This window comes from Lipomyces oligophaga (genome assembly GCF_038497815.1).
Source record: "Lipomyces oligophaga strain CBS 7107 unplaced genomic scaffold V1516scaffold_3, whole genome shotgun sequence".
Taxonomy (NCBI): Eukaryota; Fungi; Ascomycota; class Lipomycetes; order Lipomycetales; family Lipomycetaceae; genus Lipomyces; species [Lipomyces] oligophaga.
Genome location: NW_027117787.1, coordinates 1,537,173 through 1,551,820, shown reverse-complemented (window position 1 = coordinate 1,551,820; position 14,648 = coordinate 1,537,173). Strand labels below are relative to the sequence as shown.

Here is a 14,648-nt window from a genome sequence, read left to right as displayed (position 1 = left end):
CATTAAAGTTTGTACTTTATTTTATTCTTTTCGTTATTTCAAAGGAGCTTTGCTAAGCGAACTTTCTTAGTATATATACAGTATTAGATTTATTCAAATATTTTTGTAGACCTCAAGCATGCAATAATAAAGGTTAAATGGAGTATTTAGAAGGGAAGAACAGATTCGAACAAGACTGTTAATTCACAAAATAGATTAAAAATAAATGAAAATGGACGTATCGCAATCATCTTTTATATTCAAAATTTTGATGTAGATACTGTATGATTTAAATTCTTACTTAGTAATCCAAATCATGAAGTTTATGAATTTGAATTTTGTAGCTCTTGTGAAGTTTTTTCCAAAATAGACTTCCTAGTTCGGCAAAGAAATAGACATTTAAATGACTTACTTGTCAAGAATGTTATTTTATTCTAGCAGGCGTAAACAATCTTCAGAAATAGATGAACTCAGCAATATTGCCAGAAGTTGTAACTTTAAACTAAGAGTAAATATCAAAACCCTCCACTTGTGTAAAGTTTTTAATAGATAGTTCTTATATATCTTAATTCATATTTCCATAAGCGTGGGCGCGCAAGATATGTTTTCAAATTTGTTGTCTGAACTCAAAGGTGAACTTTGTCCAGCGCAGTTCCAGATTAGTTGTCAATCTGGATAAAGACTTCATTATGAAACAGTATTAAATTTTTTTTTTCGATCATAAATTAAAAATCAATTGATTATGTAAGATTTCTGAGGAATTATTTCCCACTGGTCATATTTGCAGATTTTACAGCAATCTGACCTTAAAATTCAAATTGCTTCTTGTTAATCTCACTCAGTCAGTTTTTGGATATTTATCGTCCGGGCGAATTATGCTAGCTTAATTGAAATTCAGTGATAATACTTTTAATATCCTTAGAGCAGTCAGTCCCCCGTAAGTGATCCTGCTTATACGTACGACTGAATTAATAGGCACTTTCTGACCCAGATATGTTTGTTATATGACTATCAAAATACTTTATCTTCTTTTTTGATTAGGAAAGGTATCAGGTTGCAAGTCACTTTAAAGTTTGACTGTATTCTTTCAGCATAATGATAAACTTTATTCAAATAGAATTGATTCAGTTTGCAAGTTAAAGTTTGTGATTTTAATTGTCTGTTATCTGAGCAAATAAGCTGGAATCAGACGATTTAAGTATTAAACTGATAGTGTAAGATTGTCTGCTCAAATGAGCTGAACAAAATTTATGCAATTACTTTTTTACCTTCGAACCGGTTTTGTCATGAATTCTTAATTAACGAGTGGCAGCTCAACTTCCTCTGAATCTAACTTGTTTTAGCTTGACTTTTCAAATTCTTCTGATTAAAGATCTACGTAGCACATTTTCCAATTACTTGCTAGCCCGGTTACATAAAATAATAATTGTTACAAATATAAATTTATATATCTCTGCAAATCTCGAAAGACTCAGCCATGCTTGTATTACTAACAATGGAGAATTTGTTAACATATTTCAATTAACAATTTAGGATTCCAAGTACTCTTCTAAATATGCAGTGTTCGTTGAATAGCTCAAAAAATGAAATCATTGAATGAAACAGAGCTGAGATTGTACTCAAATATAAAATATTCTGAATAATCTCTTAAACTTAAACGTCTTGGCTGTCCCCAAATAGCTAAAATAATTAAAGTGAATTTACTAAACTAAATTAATATTTGCTTAAATACCATTTCAATCTCGTGGCTCACAACATGATAATTTTGACGAATCTTTTACTTGCTTAGAACAGCCGAAATTTAAATGCTTGATTCAGATTTAGAAGTGAATATACAAGCAAGTAAGCTTTGATTTATTTGGCAGCGCTGTATTTTGAATAACGAATTAGGAAGAAACTGATTGTCCACCTGCGATCTGAAAATGAGAATTCTAAAACTTAGTAACCTTATGCGTAGTCTGAAGTAATATCTTACGATCATATCTTTGCTTTAACAGAAAATAAGCCAATGGGGAATTTGAGAACTATCAAAATTGTTATATACTAATAATTATATAATATGTAACTCATTTTCGACTAGATAATAAGCGATTTCGATGCTTAATTAGTATATGGTATAAAGCTTAGTTTGTTTCGACTATCTCTGCTAGGTCTACCAAAATGAAATGGCAGGTAAAATCAAAAATGTCGCTCATTTGACCAATCCTTGTAATCTTATTTTTTGGACAGTTTGGTTTGCAGTTAGACATGAGCGCTCTCAATAGGGTATGTCCAATAATTTTTCCTTCAGGCTATAAGATCATTTCCATTGTGACCAATTAATGATATGCTTCTATTTTTGGCGAAAACAATAAAAACGCGTTCAAATCAAGCCATGGATTCGCGCTTTAAGAAATTACTATAGCACATAACATTTAAACTAGTCTATCACACGTTACCGTATTCTAGAGATTTTAGACTTCAATCGCAGGTTTTGCCTGAATTAAAAGCAGACAACAAATATGCTGTAGAAAAAGATATCCAAAAAGTTACTTTGGCTTTATGTCTTATAAATATCAAAAGCAGACAAGTTTCCCAGAAGTTTCTGAAAAAGGCCGACATCTTTTATAGAAGAAATAGAGTTTTATCATCAAGTCATAGACTGAGAAATACAAGATACGGTTTAATCCAAGATTAAAATTAAAAGTTCCCATTTAAACGGAGTAATAATTTCCAGTCAATGCTTCCCTTCGAAAGTAAGTATTTGGCAGGCAGGCAGACAAGAGTAAGCTCGTCTTACAATAACAGGAGTCCAAGTAACAATAACAGGTAAATGGATTTCGCTTCTGTAGCAGAAGTCTAAAGATCCTTGAACTTTAAGTTTGACTCAGATCAGTATATGAAAACAAATCAACTTCCCGTCTTCTTGGCTTTAGTTTCGCTCTGATTTTTGGCGATGCCAGATCTATTTCATTGATATTTGCTAATAGTCATCCCATATCATAATTAAGCAAATTTGCTTAAATTTTGGACTTACCTCCGCTTAATGATATCTCTACTATTTCAGCTGTACCTATTCAAATGATAGTAATAGATTTGAGCAGATCACCTAGCGGAAACAAAATCTGTTGCGCTGCTTCTCTCTTTAGTTTCACCGCAAAATACTCTACTGCTTATTGGCGATAAGTAGGATTGAACTGTCTTAAGAAACTCAGGCAAATAGAAAATGTGTGGATGAGATAATATTGTTTGGAAGGTTGCATTCTCCCGATATTCAAGACCTCATGATAGATTTGATTTATGTTCACATTTTCAAATATATGCACAGGCACGATCGACCATCTATCTAAATTTGCATACTTAAATTAGCTTACTTTGTTATACCACTGATGGATCGATTTTTCGTATCATAGAATTTATTGAAAAGTGAAATGCATTCAATTTTTTCTTTTAAAAACACTACTTTATCAATAATGTTCAGTACCGGATCCGTAACAGAAGTTTTTGCATGATCTGTCAAATGACATTTGTTCTTTCTCCAAAACCTATCTAATTGATGAGTGAAATTAGGGCACTTCTGACATTGATATAGTTCATAATAGGTGCTACTAGCTAGAGCACCTTTGTTGCAGTCGTGAAATCTTAGAGACATTCATTCAATAAACCTCGTGCTTCCCATTTTATCACGTTTTTTTCGTATTGCTCAACAACCCTTTCAGTAATATTGCAATCAAGCACTCATCTGGCTTACTTTCGTGAGTGGTTTGTTTTCTTTTGTATGTGGTTTGAATCTACATGCTGCAATTTTAAGCTCAAGATCTGATAAGCCGTTTTGATGCATGAGTAAACCTAAAGAATAATGAAGATTTAAACACAATCGTCACTTTTTGCACTCCAGAAATTAGCACAACCTCGAGAGTTGACGGCCGATTGTATTGGCTTTGCAGTCAAAGAAACAAAGTCGATTTACATGAGGCATACACTGTCTACGTTCACTATGGCAGGAAAACATCATCCCTTCCAAATTAAGTCTGTTGAATAATCTGGTGACTTAATTTATTTTCTGAACTTAAGAAAAATCTAAACAGCAGTTGAGTTTAAACAATTCATGAAGTCTGCGTAGCTTCCCACATGAATCGTACTATCCGAGAAAGCCAATATATGCGTTGAATAGTGATTGAAGAAGTATTCGAGAGATTTTCACGTCGTATTGCCCAATTAACTGCTTGAGCCGATTTGCATTATCACTTACTCCTTTTTTCCCATTTTGACAAACCAATATTGGAAATTTTCATCGGTAAATTGCTGTAAGGTTTCTTTGCACTTACTAATGATGCCTTTATACCTCATTATTGCTCATTTGAGACTATACGGAGTGCGTGCATATCATAATAGACATTTAATATTTGAGATAAGATTCAGTGTGGACATGTTTGGCATGCTCCAGCTTGATTCTGTTCGAGACCTTTGCAAATGATAGGTACATTTTATAAATCTTCTTGTTACAAGTTCGTAGTGCTAGATTATTATTTTATTGATTAGTTAATATTAGTGCGCTCCTTGAGTTTTTTCTCTTAAATAGCTGCATACTAATCGGACACTGCAATGACTTTGCTCGACAGGAAGAGATGCTTCGTATAGACTTATTCTGTTGAATTTTTCGTAACATATCATTTTAACCTCATATATATATATATATGTATAATCGTTTGTCAAATACTAAAAATTATATATTCATAACATGATTTAAACAAATTTGGCCGCAGAGAGTCAGTTAACAAGATTAAATAACTATTCTCACAGTGTGTAGATAATGATTTGATGTATGAAAATTTAAATTCATCAGTATAAAATTGAATCCATAAATAAATAATAACTGGATAATTATTGATTAAAAAATGGAGCTGGAATATTTTGCAAGTCGAGGAGGCTATCTGAAATTAGCTTGAATAACACCATTGTTCAGATCTAATTCTAATGAAGCGCATCCAAAAATGAATAAACCTACTAGAAGGGACAAGTTTACTCGAATAACATTACTGAAAATAAATCGATTTATGTTGCGAACTGTATTTATTGTACTTGCCTAAAGCTTCAAATCAAGGCATGCCTAAATATTTTATTGAACCCTTTACGTTCTTGGACTTGTGTTCGGCCATCTAAATTAATACTAAAGAAACTGTACTAATACATATGATCCTAACGGTCATGAAACGAGGTAACGATGGATTGAGAGGCTATCGATTAATTACAGCCTTAAGAGAACTTGGTGGACCTAAAAAAGTATATGGTATTTAAAAGAGATGATAGTTCCTTACTTCAGAAGCCATCAACATGGCTTGGTCATTTCGAAGTCCTTGGAAACAATTTTGTTACATAAAATAAAAGTAAAATATCCCAACAGCGCCAGCAAAAGAATACACAATTAATATCAAGCACAAATTCATTACAGCTTCTTGATCAAATTCTCTAGAAAAGATCGAACTTGCTCCGTACACATCATCATATCCTGATTACGCAATACTCCACACCAAGTATAAGCAAGTTGGGTCGTAAGATACATTTTTTCTTGACCAGAAGGGGTAATATCTTTCACATAGGTATTCTTGCGACTGGTTATGATTCTCGTTATATCATCTATCATTGCGGCCTCCTCAGGCTGGACAGAAATCCCTGAAGAATAATTGATTTCGATTGTTCGAATCCACATTATTAGACAGAGGAGCGATTCCCAGGAACATAGAAGTTCTTCAATACTATCAATATGCAGTGGCTTGAACAAATAAGGCTGGATATAATGTAGACAGCCAGATAAGGTCTTTGTTACGTTCGTCGAACGTTTGCACCTGTTCTCTAAGGTTTCACGTAAATCCAATTCTAAATCCTCATCCAATACCAAACGACTTAAGACTCCCAGACGCCTGGTAGCTGGTAAATTTAGCCTCCGCAGTTTGATCATTTGAATTAATATTTCGACTTGGGAATGTCGAGGCTGATAATAGCTGCCTGTGGTTCGTTCACCTAAATTTTGACGCAATGACTGAGAAGAGAGATGTGAAACAATTCTATCCACTTGCTCAAAGGAAAGTTTTCGTAGATAGTCAAGCTCAATAGTAGCAGGGATACTATGCAAACCGCCAAACTTCAGAACCTGGTTCGTACTGGATAAGTGATGGAGCAGAATTCTTAAAATAACGCATGTAGCAAACGTTGAATAAGATGGATCATTTGACCTCTTGCTTCCACCAATCGGAATAATTCCCCCAACTTCATTAAATGCTAGTATTCGAGCAAGGGTAACATCGGAAGTTGCGGGAGGTTCAGATAGAACGATAAGTTCACTCCAAGACTTTTCATCAACTTCTTCCCATAGAATATCTGCCTCGGGCAGAGGGAGCTTCTCCGTTCCAATTCGAGGTAATGGTGAGATGTCCCCAAATGATAAATAAAGATTTGACATAAAAGTATAATATCCCCAGTAAAGACGATGAAAGCTTTCACGAAGCGTCCACTCCTTAAAAGAACTCGTGAGGCGCAAAGAATGTCGGGAAATTCCATTGACACATGCACGAACCAGAGCAGCTTGCTCATCTAATGCTCTCTCAACTAAGCATCGATCACCGCTCCAAGCATCAAATACACCACACAGAAGTCTAGCCTGCATTACTCCTAGTAAAGCTTCTTCAGACCGTTGAAGTTCTGTTTGATGCGTATTAATAAGCTGGAGACACGTCTCACCAGCATCACGCAGCTCACGCGAAAATTCTAACTTGGAACAAAATAAAGCACCGAGTGAAGCAGCAAATAGTAGTACAATACCATTAGTTGCAGCAGGAAGCGCAATCTGAAGATCGACGGGTGCAAATCCGGCAGATGGAAGATAGTCTAAGGTATAAATAGACGAATGTAAAATTGGAAATGTAGCAGAAGAATGTTTACGATAGGCAGAGAGAAATAAGTTCATAGTGTCTGTAGATAAAGAGCTTAGTGATAAGTTTTGGCCTCCACAGACAAATGAGAGAGTCCAGATTAAATCACGGAGAGTGGTGTCGGAGAAAACTGCGCTAGAAGCCATAAGCGAGTCAAACCATGAAGTCACTGGGGAGCCAGTAGGATCTGAATTCTGCGAAGATTCATCTAAGCCAGAGTCCCAATCTAGACTGTTAGAAGACTCAGTACACTCTTCAGAAATAGAGTCATAGTTAATTGAATCTCTGTCCGTATTGCCGATAAGATGGTCGTATTGACTTAGGTGAGTAATATCATATTCATCTGCTAAATGCAGAGCATCGTCATTCAAATCATCGCTATTGTTTTCAAGGTCGCTATCAAAATCGTGATGATTAGAACGACGTCGACGACGGTGATTTGATCTGTGTTGTTTACCAGTGACATTGGAGGGTAACGGAATCGAGTTTTCAGCTTTGATGTTAGTTACATTGTGTGAATCCAATTTTGTTCCTGTATCGGCAATGCTGTTAACCACATTGCTATTAGCAGTAGCAGCTGCTGCTGCTGCAGCGTTGGCAACGACGCATGTTCGCTTGTGACGAACTAAAAGGTCTCTGCAAAAGATACAAGACAGGGTCAGTTATAAATACCAAAACACACCATAGAAAACAGCATACTTGCGAGTGAAAGCTGTTTCGCAAAAAGAACATTCAAAAGGTCTTTCCGCTGTGTGTGACCGTTCATGCCTAGTCATATGCTCCTTGCGTTTGAAAGTCGACGAGCAGTGTCGACAAGCAAAGCGAGGCCGTGCCGACGCGTCCGTCAAGGCCTGCTTCATTGGCATTGCGATGAAAACACGCAATAGCAATTTATGCTTAGGTAACAAGAATTCAAAATATAAATTACTTCGACTCGAATTCTAGTCATTAACTAGAACCTGACTTTCATGATAATATTTGTAATAAGGTCCGATACTCTATCTCGGATGGATGGGCCATGTTCTGCATTTGGAATATTTACAATCAACAAGGCGTTGGTTCTACAGCGAATGTTTTGGGATAGCAGTAGGTTGTTCATCAAACCCAAGAGAGATCAGTTATTTCTCCGCTGCAAAAGGTGTCTTCGATGCACGAAGCAATTTATTTAGTAAGATCAAATTTGCAATATATATTTGCAAAATAATTTATGGACAAACTGATTAGTAGTTATGCAACTAAGATGAAGTTTTTAAAATAATGATTCCTTAGCAGCTACCAAGACTGCATTAGAAATTCGAGACTTGCAACTTAACTGGAAAATTGACTAGTAAAGGCATTGGATCAGTGTCATAAGTAGCGGCTTCCGTCAGAATTTTGATTGAAGAACTCGTCCGAAATTGAAGTATGTCCCTCTTATACTATGATATTTTGAGAAATTTACTAGCGCTTCCTTGCTGACTTCTTGCACGATCTACGCAGAAGACGGAAATCATGCGACCGAGGTCAATCGGCTTTGCTATTTGACTTCTGTGTCATGAATAGTATTTGATTTCCGCTAATTCGGCCACATAGCATATTCGTAGACTGACAAGATGAAATAATTTTGAAAATTCTCTTTAGTTCAAATTCCGACGACAGTATTTGACCTGGCTTCTTTATAAAACAAAATTCATAGATTGTGGAAAACTCAATTTTATATATCAGAAGTCTGAGAGCGTTGATTACGTAACTCAAATGTAAAAAAAATAAAGAGTTGTATAATGGATACTGTATCAAATGTGGATATGCTTGGTAATAAATAGAGAAAGCATTTCTCTTTCACACTCAATTTTAGCTGGTTTAATACTAAAGATGCTTTAGTAGATTTTTGTGTAAATCAAAAATGGACATGCATCTGGAAGCCTTTGGATGAGCTTTGCTTCTGCAAGGAAAATGAATAAAATTTAGCCAATTTATTGTCAAGAAAAAATCTTCTGAAAAACAGGTCTTTGAACTTCGCGTAACTTTGCTCCACTTAGGAGAGATTAGAAGTGTGTCAAAGACCGGCTGTTTGTCATAACATGATTCTTCATCTGATCGATTCGCCTACGGGCTTCTTGAATATTGATTGACAAATTTGTCAAGTCTTCGGATGCGGGGAAAGCTATCCGTAACCTTAGGTGTTTCTCTTCTTATACTTGCCCGCTCTCCACTACTGAATCCAGTCACTAGCTCCCGTAGACCCCACACTTAACTCGAACAAAAGCCTGATTTTAGGCTGCTGACTCTCATTTCCGCAGCTCTGCTGGGCCCCCACACGCTCTCCACACTCACTTGCTACGTTCTCTGCTTGCATTTCCGGATCAGGTGGACAAGCACACGCCGTCGGCTATTCAACAAGCGACTACATACATAAGACGAACAGCCCTCCTTGGATTTTGTTTCACTATACTTATTGCGCACTCACTTTAGTATTAATAGTGACCTGGTGCATTAGACTTGTCAAATAGTCATTTTGCTTTTGGCTCAGAGATCTCAGAAATCTTTAGTAATCTTTTAAAAATGGTCTTCACACTTCGATGGGGCATAGTGGCTACAGGAGGGGTACGTATTTAAGCTGTGTTTTAACTGTTAGTTATCGTGTACTTCAGCTAACGACGTTTTCCTGAAGTTTTAGATTGCCGAGCTTTTTGTCAAGGATCTTCTTTATGATCCCGCTCTTCGTGGCGTTTCAGATGTTGCTCATCTTCCTGTTGCAGTCGCTTCTCGGTCTGTCGAGAAGGCCACGGCGTTCATCAAGTCTTTCATTCCTGAACCTATTGCTGCGAATGTAAAGCCGTACGGAACTTATGCGGATTTATATGCCAATCCTGATGTTGATTGTGTATATATTGCTACTCCTGCCTCTTCCCATTATGAGAATGCTTTAGAGGCTATTCGAGCTGGAAAAAATGTGCTGTGCGAGAAGCCTTTTACTGTTAACGCAGCTCAAGCTAAACATCTCAAGTTTGAAGCTGAGAAACATAATGTTTTTCTCATGGAAGCTGTGTGGACTCGTTTTTTTCCTCTTTCGAAGGAATTTACTCATTTGATTCATGAGGAAAAGATTATTGGTGATATTCATCGTATTTATTCAGACTTCTCTGTTTTTTTTGATCCTGTTAAGGATGTTCGTATGTATTCTGCGGCTACGGCTGGTGGAGCTTTGCTTGATTTAGGAGTATATATGAACGTCTGGACTTTATTGACTTGTTATCGTCATCCTGATAACAATCGTGCTCCTCCTGATATTATAAAGGCTGTTATGTTCAAGTCTCCTATTTCCCCTGACATTGACGAGTCTACGTCGGTTATAACTGTGTGGAAGAAACCTAAGATTATGTGCGTTGGAACCGTCTCTATGATGACCGATTCACCTGCGGACTGTGTTATCAGAGTGCAAGGGTCTAAGGGTGAGGTTATCTTGCCAATTCATGGTTCTCGTCCTGAAAAGATCATTGTTAGGTTGAAAGCTGGTGGTATGGGTGAACGTGTATATCCATTTCCCATCCCTGGTCAAGGTTTATTTTATGAGGCTGATGCGGTAGCTCGCGATATCAGAGATGGCAAAAAGTTCGATGAAAATTATCCATTGGAAGAGTCTGTTTTTGCAATGGAACTCATGGATGAAGTCAGAGCTCAGAATGATCTCAAATTTCCCTCTGAAATTGAGGTTGTGGAGGATTATTAAACTTTTGGAAAGGTTTTGCGCTTTTTGAGATACAAATGACGCATTTTAGTAGTCTTGTTCCTTTGTCGTAGTTGACGAGTTGAGGTAGTTTGACTTCTATATTCTGCTTCGTTTGAATCTATTATTTCTGAGATGTTTTGTTCTGTTTGAATTATTGAGTTAAATGTGAATTGGTTCGAATGATTGAATTCCAAGAGTTTTTGAGAAATTATGACTAATCAGTGAAAAATGATTTCGACAGGCTGGCATATTACATGACAAGAGTAAAATGATTCTGACGATTAGAATTACTGTGTTAAGCAACATAAATTATCTATGTTGTTAGTATGAATGCAATAGATAAATTTCTATCGTATAAAAAGTAGAGTTTATTTAAATGGACCAAATTTTGTATACATCATAGATAGTCAAAAGATGGTCAAAGCTCCAGTCTCAATATTTTAGATACACTTCGATACCAGTTGATATTGAATTACAGTGCATCTCACGCAGTCCTTCAGAAGTCAGCAAGCTGATTATACCAAACAACAATCTACCAGTCAATTTTCAACTGGTGTAATCTACAAAAAAAATATTTTGTCTTTTTGCAAACAAACTAAAATAGCAAATCCAAGCCAATAACTTCTCAGGCTGATTCTACTGAATTGTTAAAGGATTCTACGGAGAATTCATGTTTGGACACCTGGTAGTTAGTAAACCGATGTTTGCAACTCCTAAGGATTACAAATCCACAATATTTTTTCAAAAGTAATCACGGATGATCTCACTATCATCTCCATCTAATGATAGTACAAATATTAGCGCATTTAGGAAAAATCGTTTTGCACATAGTAATTATACTAATATTATCTGGAAAGACTGAGAATCTTAGCATCTACACAGATTATCTGTCTACTCCTAATTCGGGATCTTGAAAGCAAAACAATACTGTTCAAATTAACTATCTCTATATGTAGCCTGCCAAAAAACTGCTGGATCAATACTGAACCGCTCCGAGGAGAAATAAAATGCTGTTTCCGATATTCGAGTTCCATTAATTATGATCGAGAATATTTTGGTAGCCTCTTCAAATATATCGATTATTTGGATATGTCAATCGCTTGCATAGATTTTACAAAGGTTTGGCTTTCTATCCGGCTGTCATGCCCAATAAAAATTTATTCGAGATTTGGTTCGAAAACTAATATCCTTCGGAAAAATTATTCCAAGAAATCAAACCCACATTCTTATCAGTAGCTTAAAATTCCAGCAAATAAAGGATTTCATTTAGTGTTTCAAGTAAACAGAAGTACCGACTGAATGTGATCTCGAATTTCCTCGGTTCAGTATTTTTGACCCAGAAAGGCACGAAGAAAAATGAAATTTGGAAGTGTACGATAATGCATATCACAGAAAGATTAAGTTTATAGGAACCGCGGGGTAATTCTGTAATAAATGCGGTAAGCTTTCTCTTCTATGGTCTGTGTTCTCGGCAACCCCTGAGAGAGTTAAATAATAGAAGCCAATATTAAAATATTAAACTGGAAAACGTTCAGCATAGTCATTGAAGTATTAGCCGTAAAATTAAATTTGTTTCGGTCTGTGGTGGAAAATTTTCATTGATACATATTGCATCAGAAACTTAGAATCAGTTATCACCCAGAACCAAACATGTCCAAGTTCCAAATATTATTCGTTTCTTTGTTAAGCAAAATTCGTATATAATGAATGAGATATAGCCGCTGCTCTTCGGCTGCACTAAACAAGAGGAAATTAATTGGACACATCCGGGAAACAGATTGGATTTGACTCCACTTGCTAAAGAGTCAAATCAAATTTTATAAGAGCCACAAAAATCATCTACAAAACATTTTGAACTATACAAAGGATGAAATTTTCAAATTCAACTTATTTTCGATTTAGAAATTTAGATATCCTTATAATCACAATGGAAGCACCAGACCTAACACCGCCTAATTCTCTTTCTCGATGTTCTCAACCTGTTCAACCTCATTCTTTTCAGCCAAGGTAATATCGACTGGATTTAGTTCAAGAATATCCAGATGCCCACGAGGAAGATCTCTCGCTATTTGCACAACTTGCCACGGTTTATTACGTTCACACTTCTCAAAAATTTTGTCAATCTCTTCCAGCGAACGGCCCTTTGTCTCAGGATAAAAGATATATGTGATCGGCGCATTGATGAACAAATTACAAGCCGCCCAAATCACATAGCTGTAGGCACCAATACTGTTCATTGCAATTGGAGTAATCATTACGACCATAAAATTAGTAATCCAGTTACTGGCAGTTGATAAACCATTTGCAGCTGCACGAATTCCGAGAGGAGTGATCTCAGCAGGATAAAGCCAGGGGCCATTGGCCCAACCAATAGCAAATATAGTCAAATAGACGAAAACTAAAACAGCGGCAGCAATACCGGCTTGAGTATTTGACTTATCGGCATAATATACAGCAGCAGCTATGGCACCAAGCACTATAGACATAAATATGGAGCACCAATAATATGGAGCACGGCGGCCAATCCGTTCGATAGTCCAGTAGCCAGTGAGAGTCACAAGGCTGTATTCTGTCCCTGCAACTGCAGCAAGAATTTTAGAATTCAACGGCGAAAGGCCAATGGAATGCTCATAGATGTAGGATGCATAGTATATGACCACATTGATACCAGCAATCTGTTGTAAAAATTGAATGCCGATACCAAGTAAAGCTCTATGAAGATTGCGATCGTTCTTGTTGTTGAAAACATCCCAGTTCTTGTGTTTCGATTCTTCAGTCAAGGTAGCACGAATCTCTGCAATTTGAGCCTGAACAATTGGATTGTTAACGTCTTGTTCCCCAAGACCGGCGAGATCAATAAATACAGAGGCAGCATCACTAAGTCTATCTTGCTTAATTAGCCATCTTGGAGATTCGGGCAGATCAAGAACTGTCGCCATCAAAATTAAGGTGAATAAGATTTGAAATGCCATAGGAAATCTCCAATTTGCCTCGCTTTCAACAAAGTAGAATCCTAAATCAATCCTACATGATCATGTTAGTTGCTATTGAGTTTAAGCGGGATTGAAAAAGATCATTTCTTACCAATAGGAGAACGCTATTCCAGCTGTGACCAAAAAAGAGGAAATGATTACCAAAGGACCTCGCATTTCGGGTCGGGCGCATTCTGCCTGCCAAGTAGGAACTGTAGCTGTTATATATCCATTGCCATATCCGGTGACAATACGGCCGACAATAAGTTGAGCAACAGAAAAAGAGGAGGCCTGAATGACGGCGCCGACGGTCATGACCGCAGCTCCATAAAAAATTGTCTTACGACGTCCAATTTTATCCCCAAGATAAATGCAAGTCAGAGCACCAAACATACAACCGATCTCATAAAGAGCAACTACAGTACCCTGGATGGTTGAATTATGGCTTTGCGTAGATTCAGATAAAGAATCTGAAGTTGTATCCATCTCGGGAAATGTAGTAATAAAGGTCTCCAAAGTAAGCAAACCACCTGTAACGCCCTGATCATAACCAAAAAGGAAAAATCCGAGTCCTGCCACGAAAGCAAGGTATACATTCAGATGTTTACCTCTCAGTCCGTAATAACGGTCTCTTGCAAACATGGATGCAATTCAAATTGGTCTGATCTTACTATATGTATACTGCAGCAATACGCAGTCAGACAAACGACAGGCTAATCAAATAGTTATCAGACAAAGCAAGTCACCGTTAAGTAGATGATAGAATTCGAATCTGAAGTGGAGATTAAGCTTGCTATATATATATGTAAAAACCGCCATATCTAGGTCGGCCAATTTGATTACAGTCTTCGACCAATTGGCAGTAAAAATCTCATTGGATTTGAAATCCATCACGGCCGCGGTTAGAGAGAAATGAGCCGAAGTTGGGAAGGGGGTACAATTATGTACGTTAGCTTGACAATGCATGGCAACAATAGACAGCTTTTTATGTACCGAGACAGTAACTGGGGACAACCGACAGGAAGCGGGGACTGCCAAGCGGGGATTTCTTCTTTGTCGTATCCATCGATGATTTTGTCT

The 14,648-nt window shown here is 36.9% G+C and overlaps 3 protein-coding genes across 3 annotated transcripts; 1 reads left to right on the top strand and 2 right to left on the bottom strand.

Moving 5' to 3' along the window:
* Positions 1-5,017: 5,017 nt before the first annotated feature.
* Positions 5,018-7,858, bottom strand: V1516DRAFT_673912 (uncharacterized protein). The gene is made up of 2 exons (XM_066921990.1): positions 7,587-7,858; positions 5,018-7,523 (listed from the first exon to the last, which is right to left on the bottom strand). The coding sequence occupies exons 1-2, from the start codon at positions 7,751-7,753 to the stop codon at positions 5,405-5,407; spliced, it is 2,286 nt and encodes a 761-aa protein (XP_066778391.1). The 5' UTR covers positions 7,754-7,858; the 3' UTR covers positions 5,018-5,404.
* Positions 7,859-9,428: 1,570 nt separating this feature from the next.
* V1516DRAFT_695538 (uncharacterized protein) lies at positions 9,429-10,596 on the top strand (the record flags this gene model as incomplete). Its single annotated transcript, XM_066923997.1, has 2 exons — positions 9,429-9,470; positions 9,544-10,596. The coding sequence occupies 2 exons, from the start codon at positions 9,429-9,431 to the stop codon at positions 10,594-10,596; spliced, it is 1,095 nt and encodes a 364-aa protein (XP_066778390.1).
* A 1,493-nt stretch (positions 10,597-12,089) lies between these two features.
* V1516DRAFT_297211 (general substrate transporter) lies at positions 12,090-14,459 on the bottom strand. Its single transcript, XM_066918869.1, has 2 exons — positions 13,681-14,459; positions 12,090-13,620 (listed from the first exon to the last, which is right to left on the bottom strand). The coding sequence occupies exons 1-2, from the start codon at positions 14,208-14,210 to the stop codon at positions 12,549-12,551; spliced, it is 1,602 nt and encodes a 533-aa protein (XP_066778389.1). The 5' UTR covers positions 14,211-14,459; the 3' UTR covers positions 12,090-12,548.
* Positions 14,460-14,648: the final 189 nt, after the last annotated feature.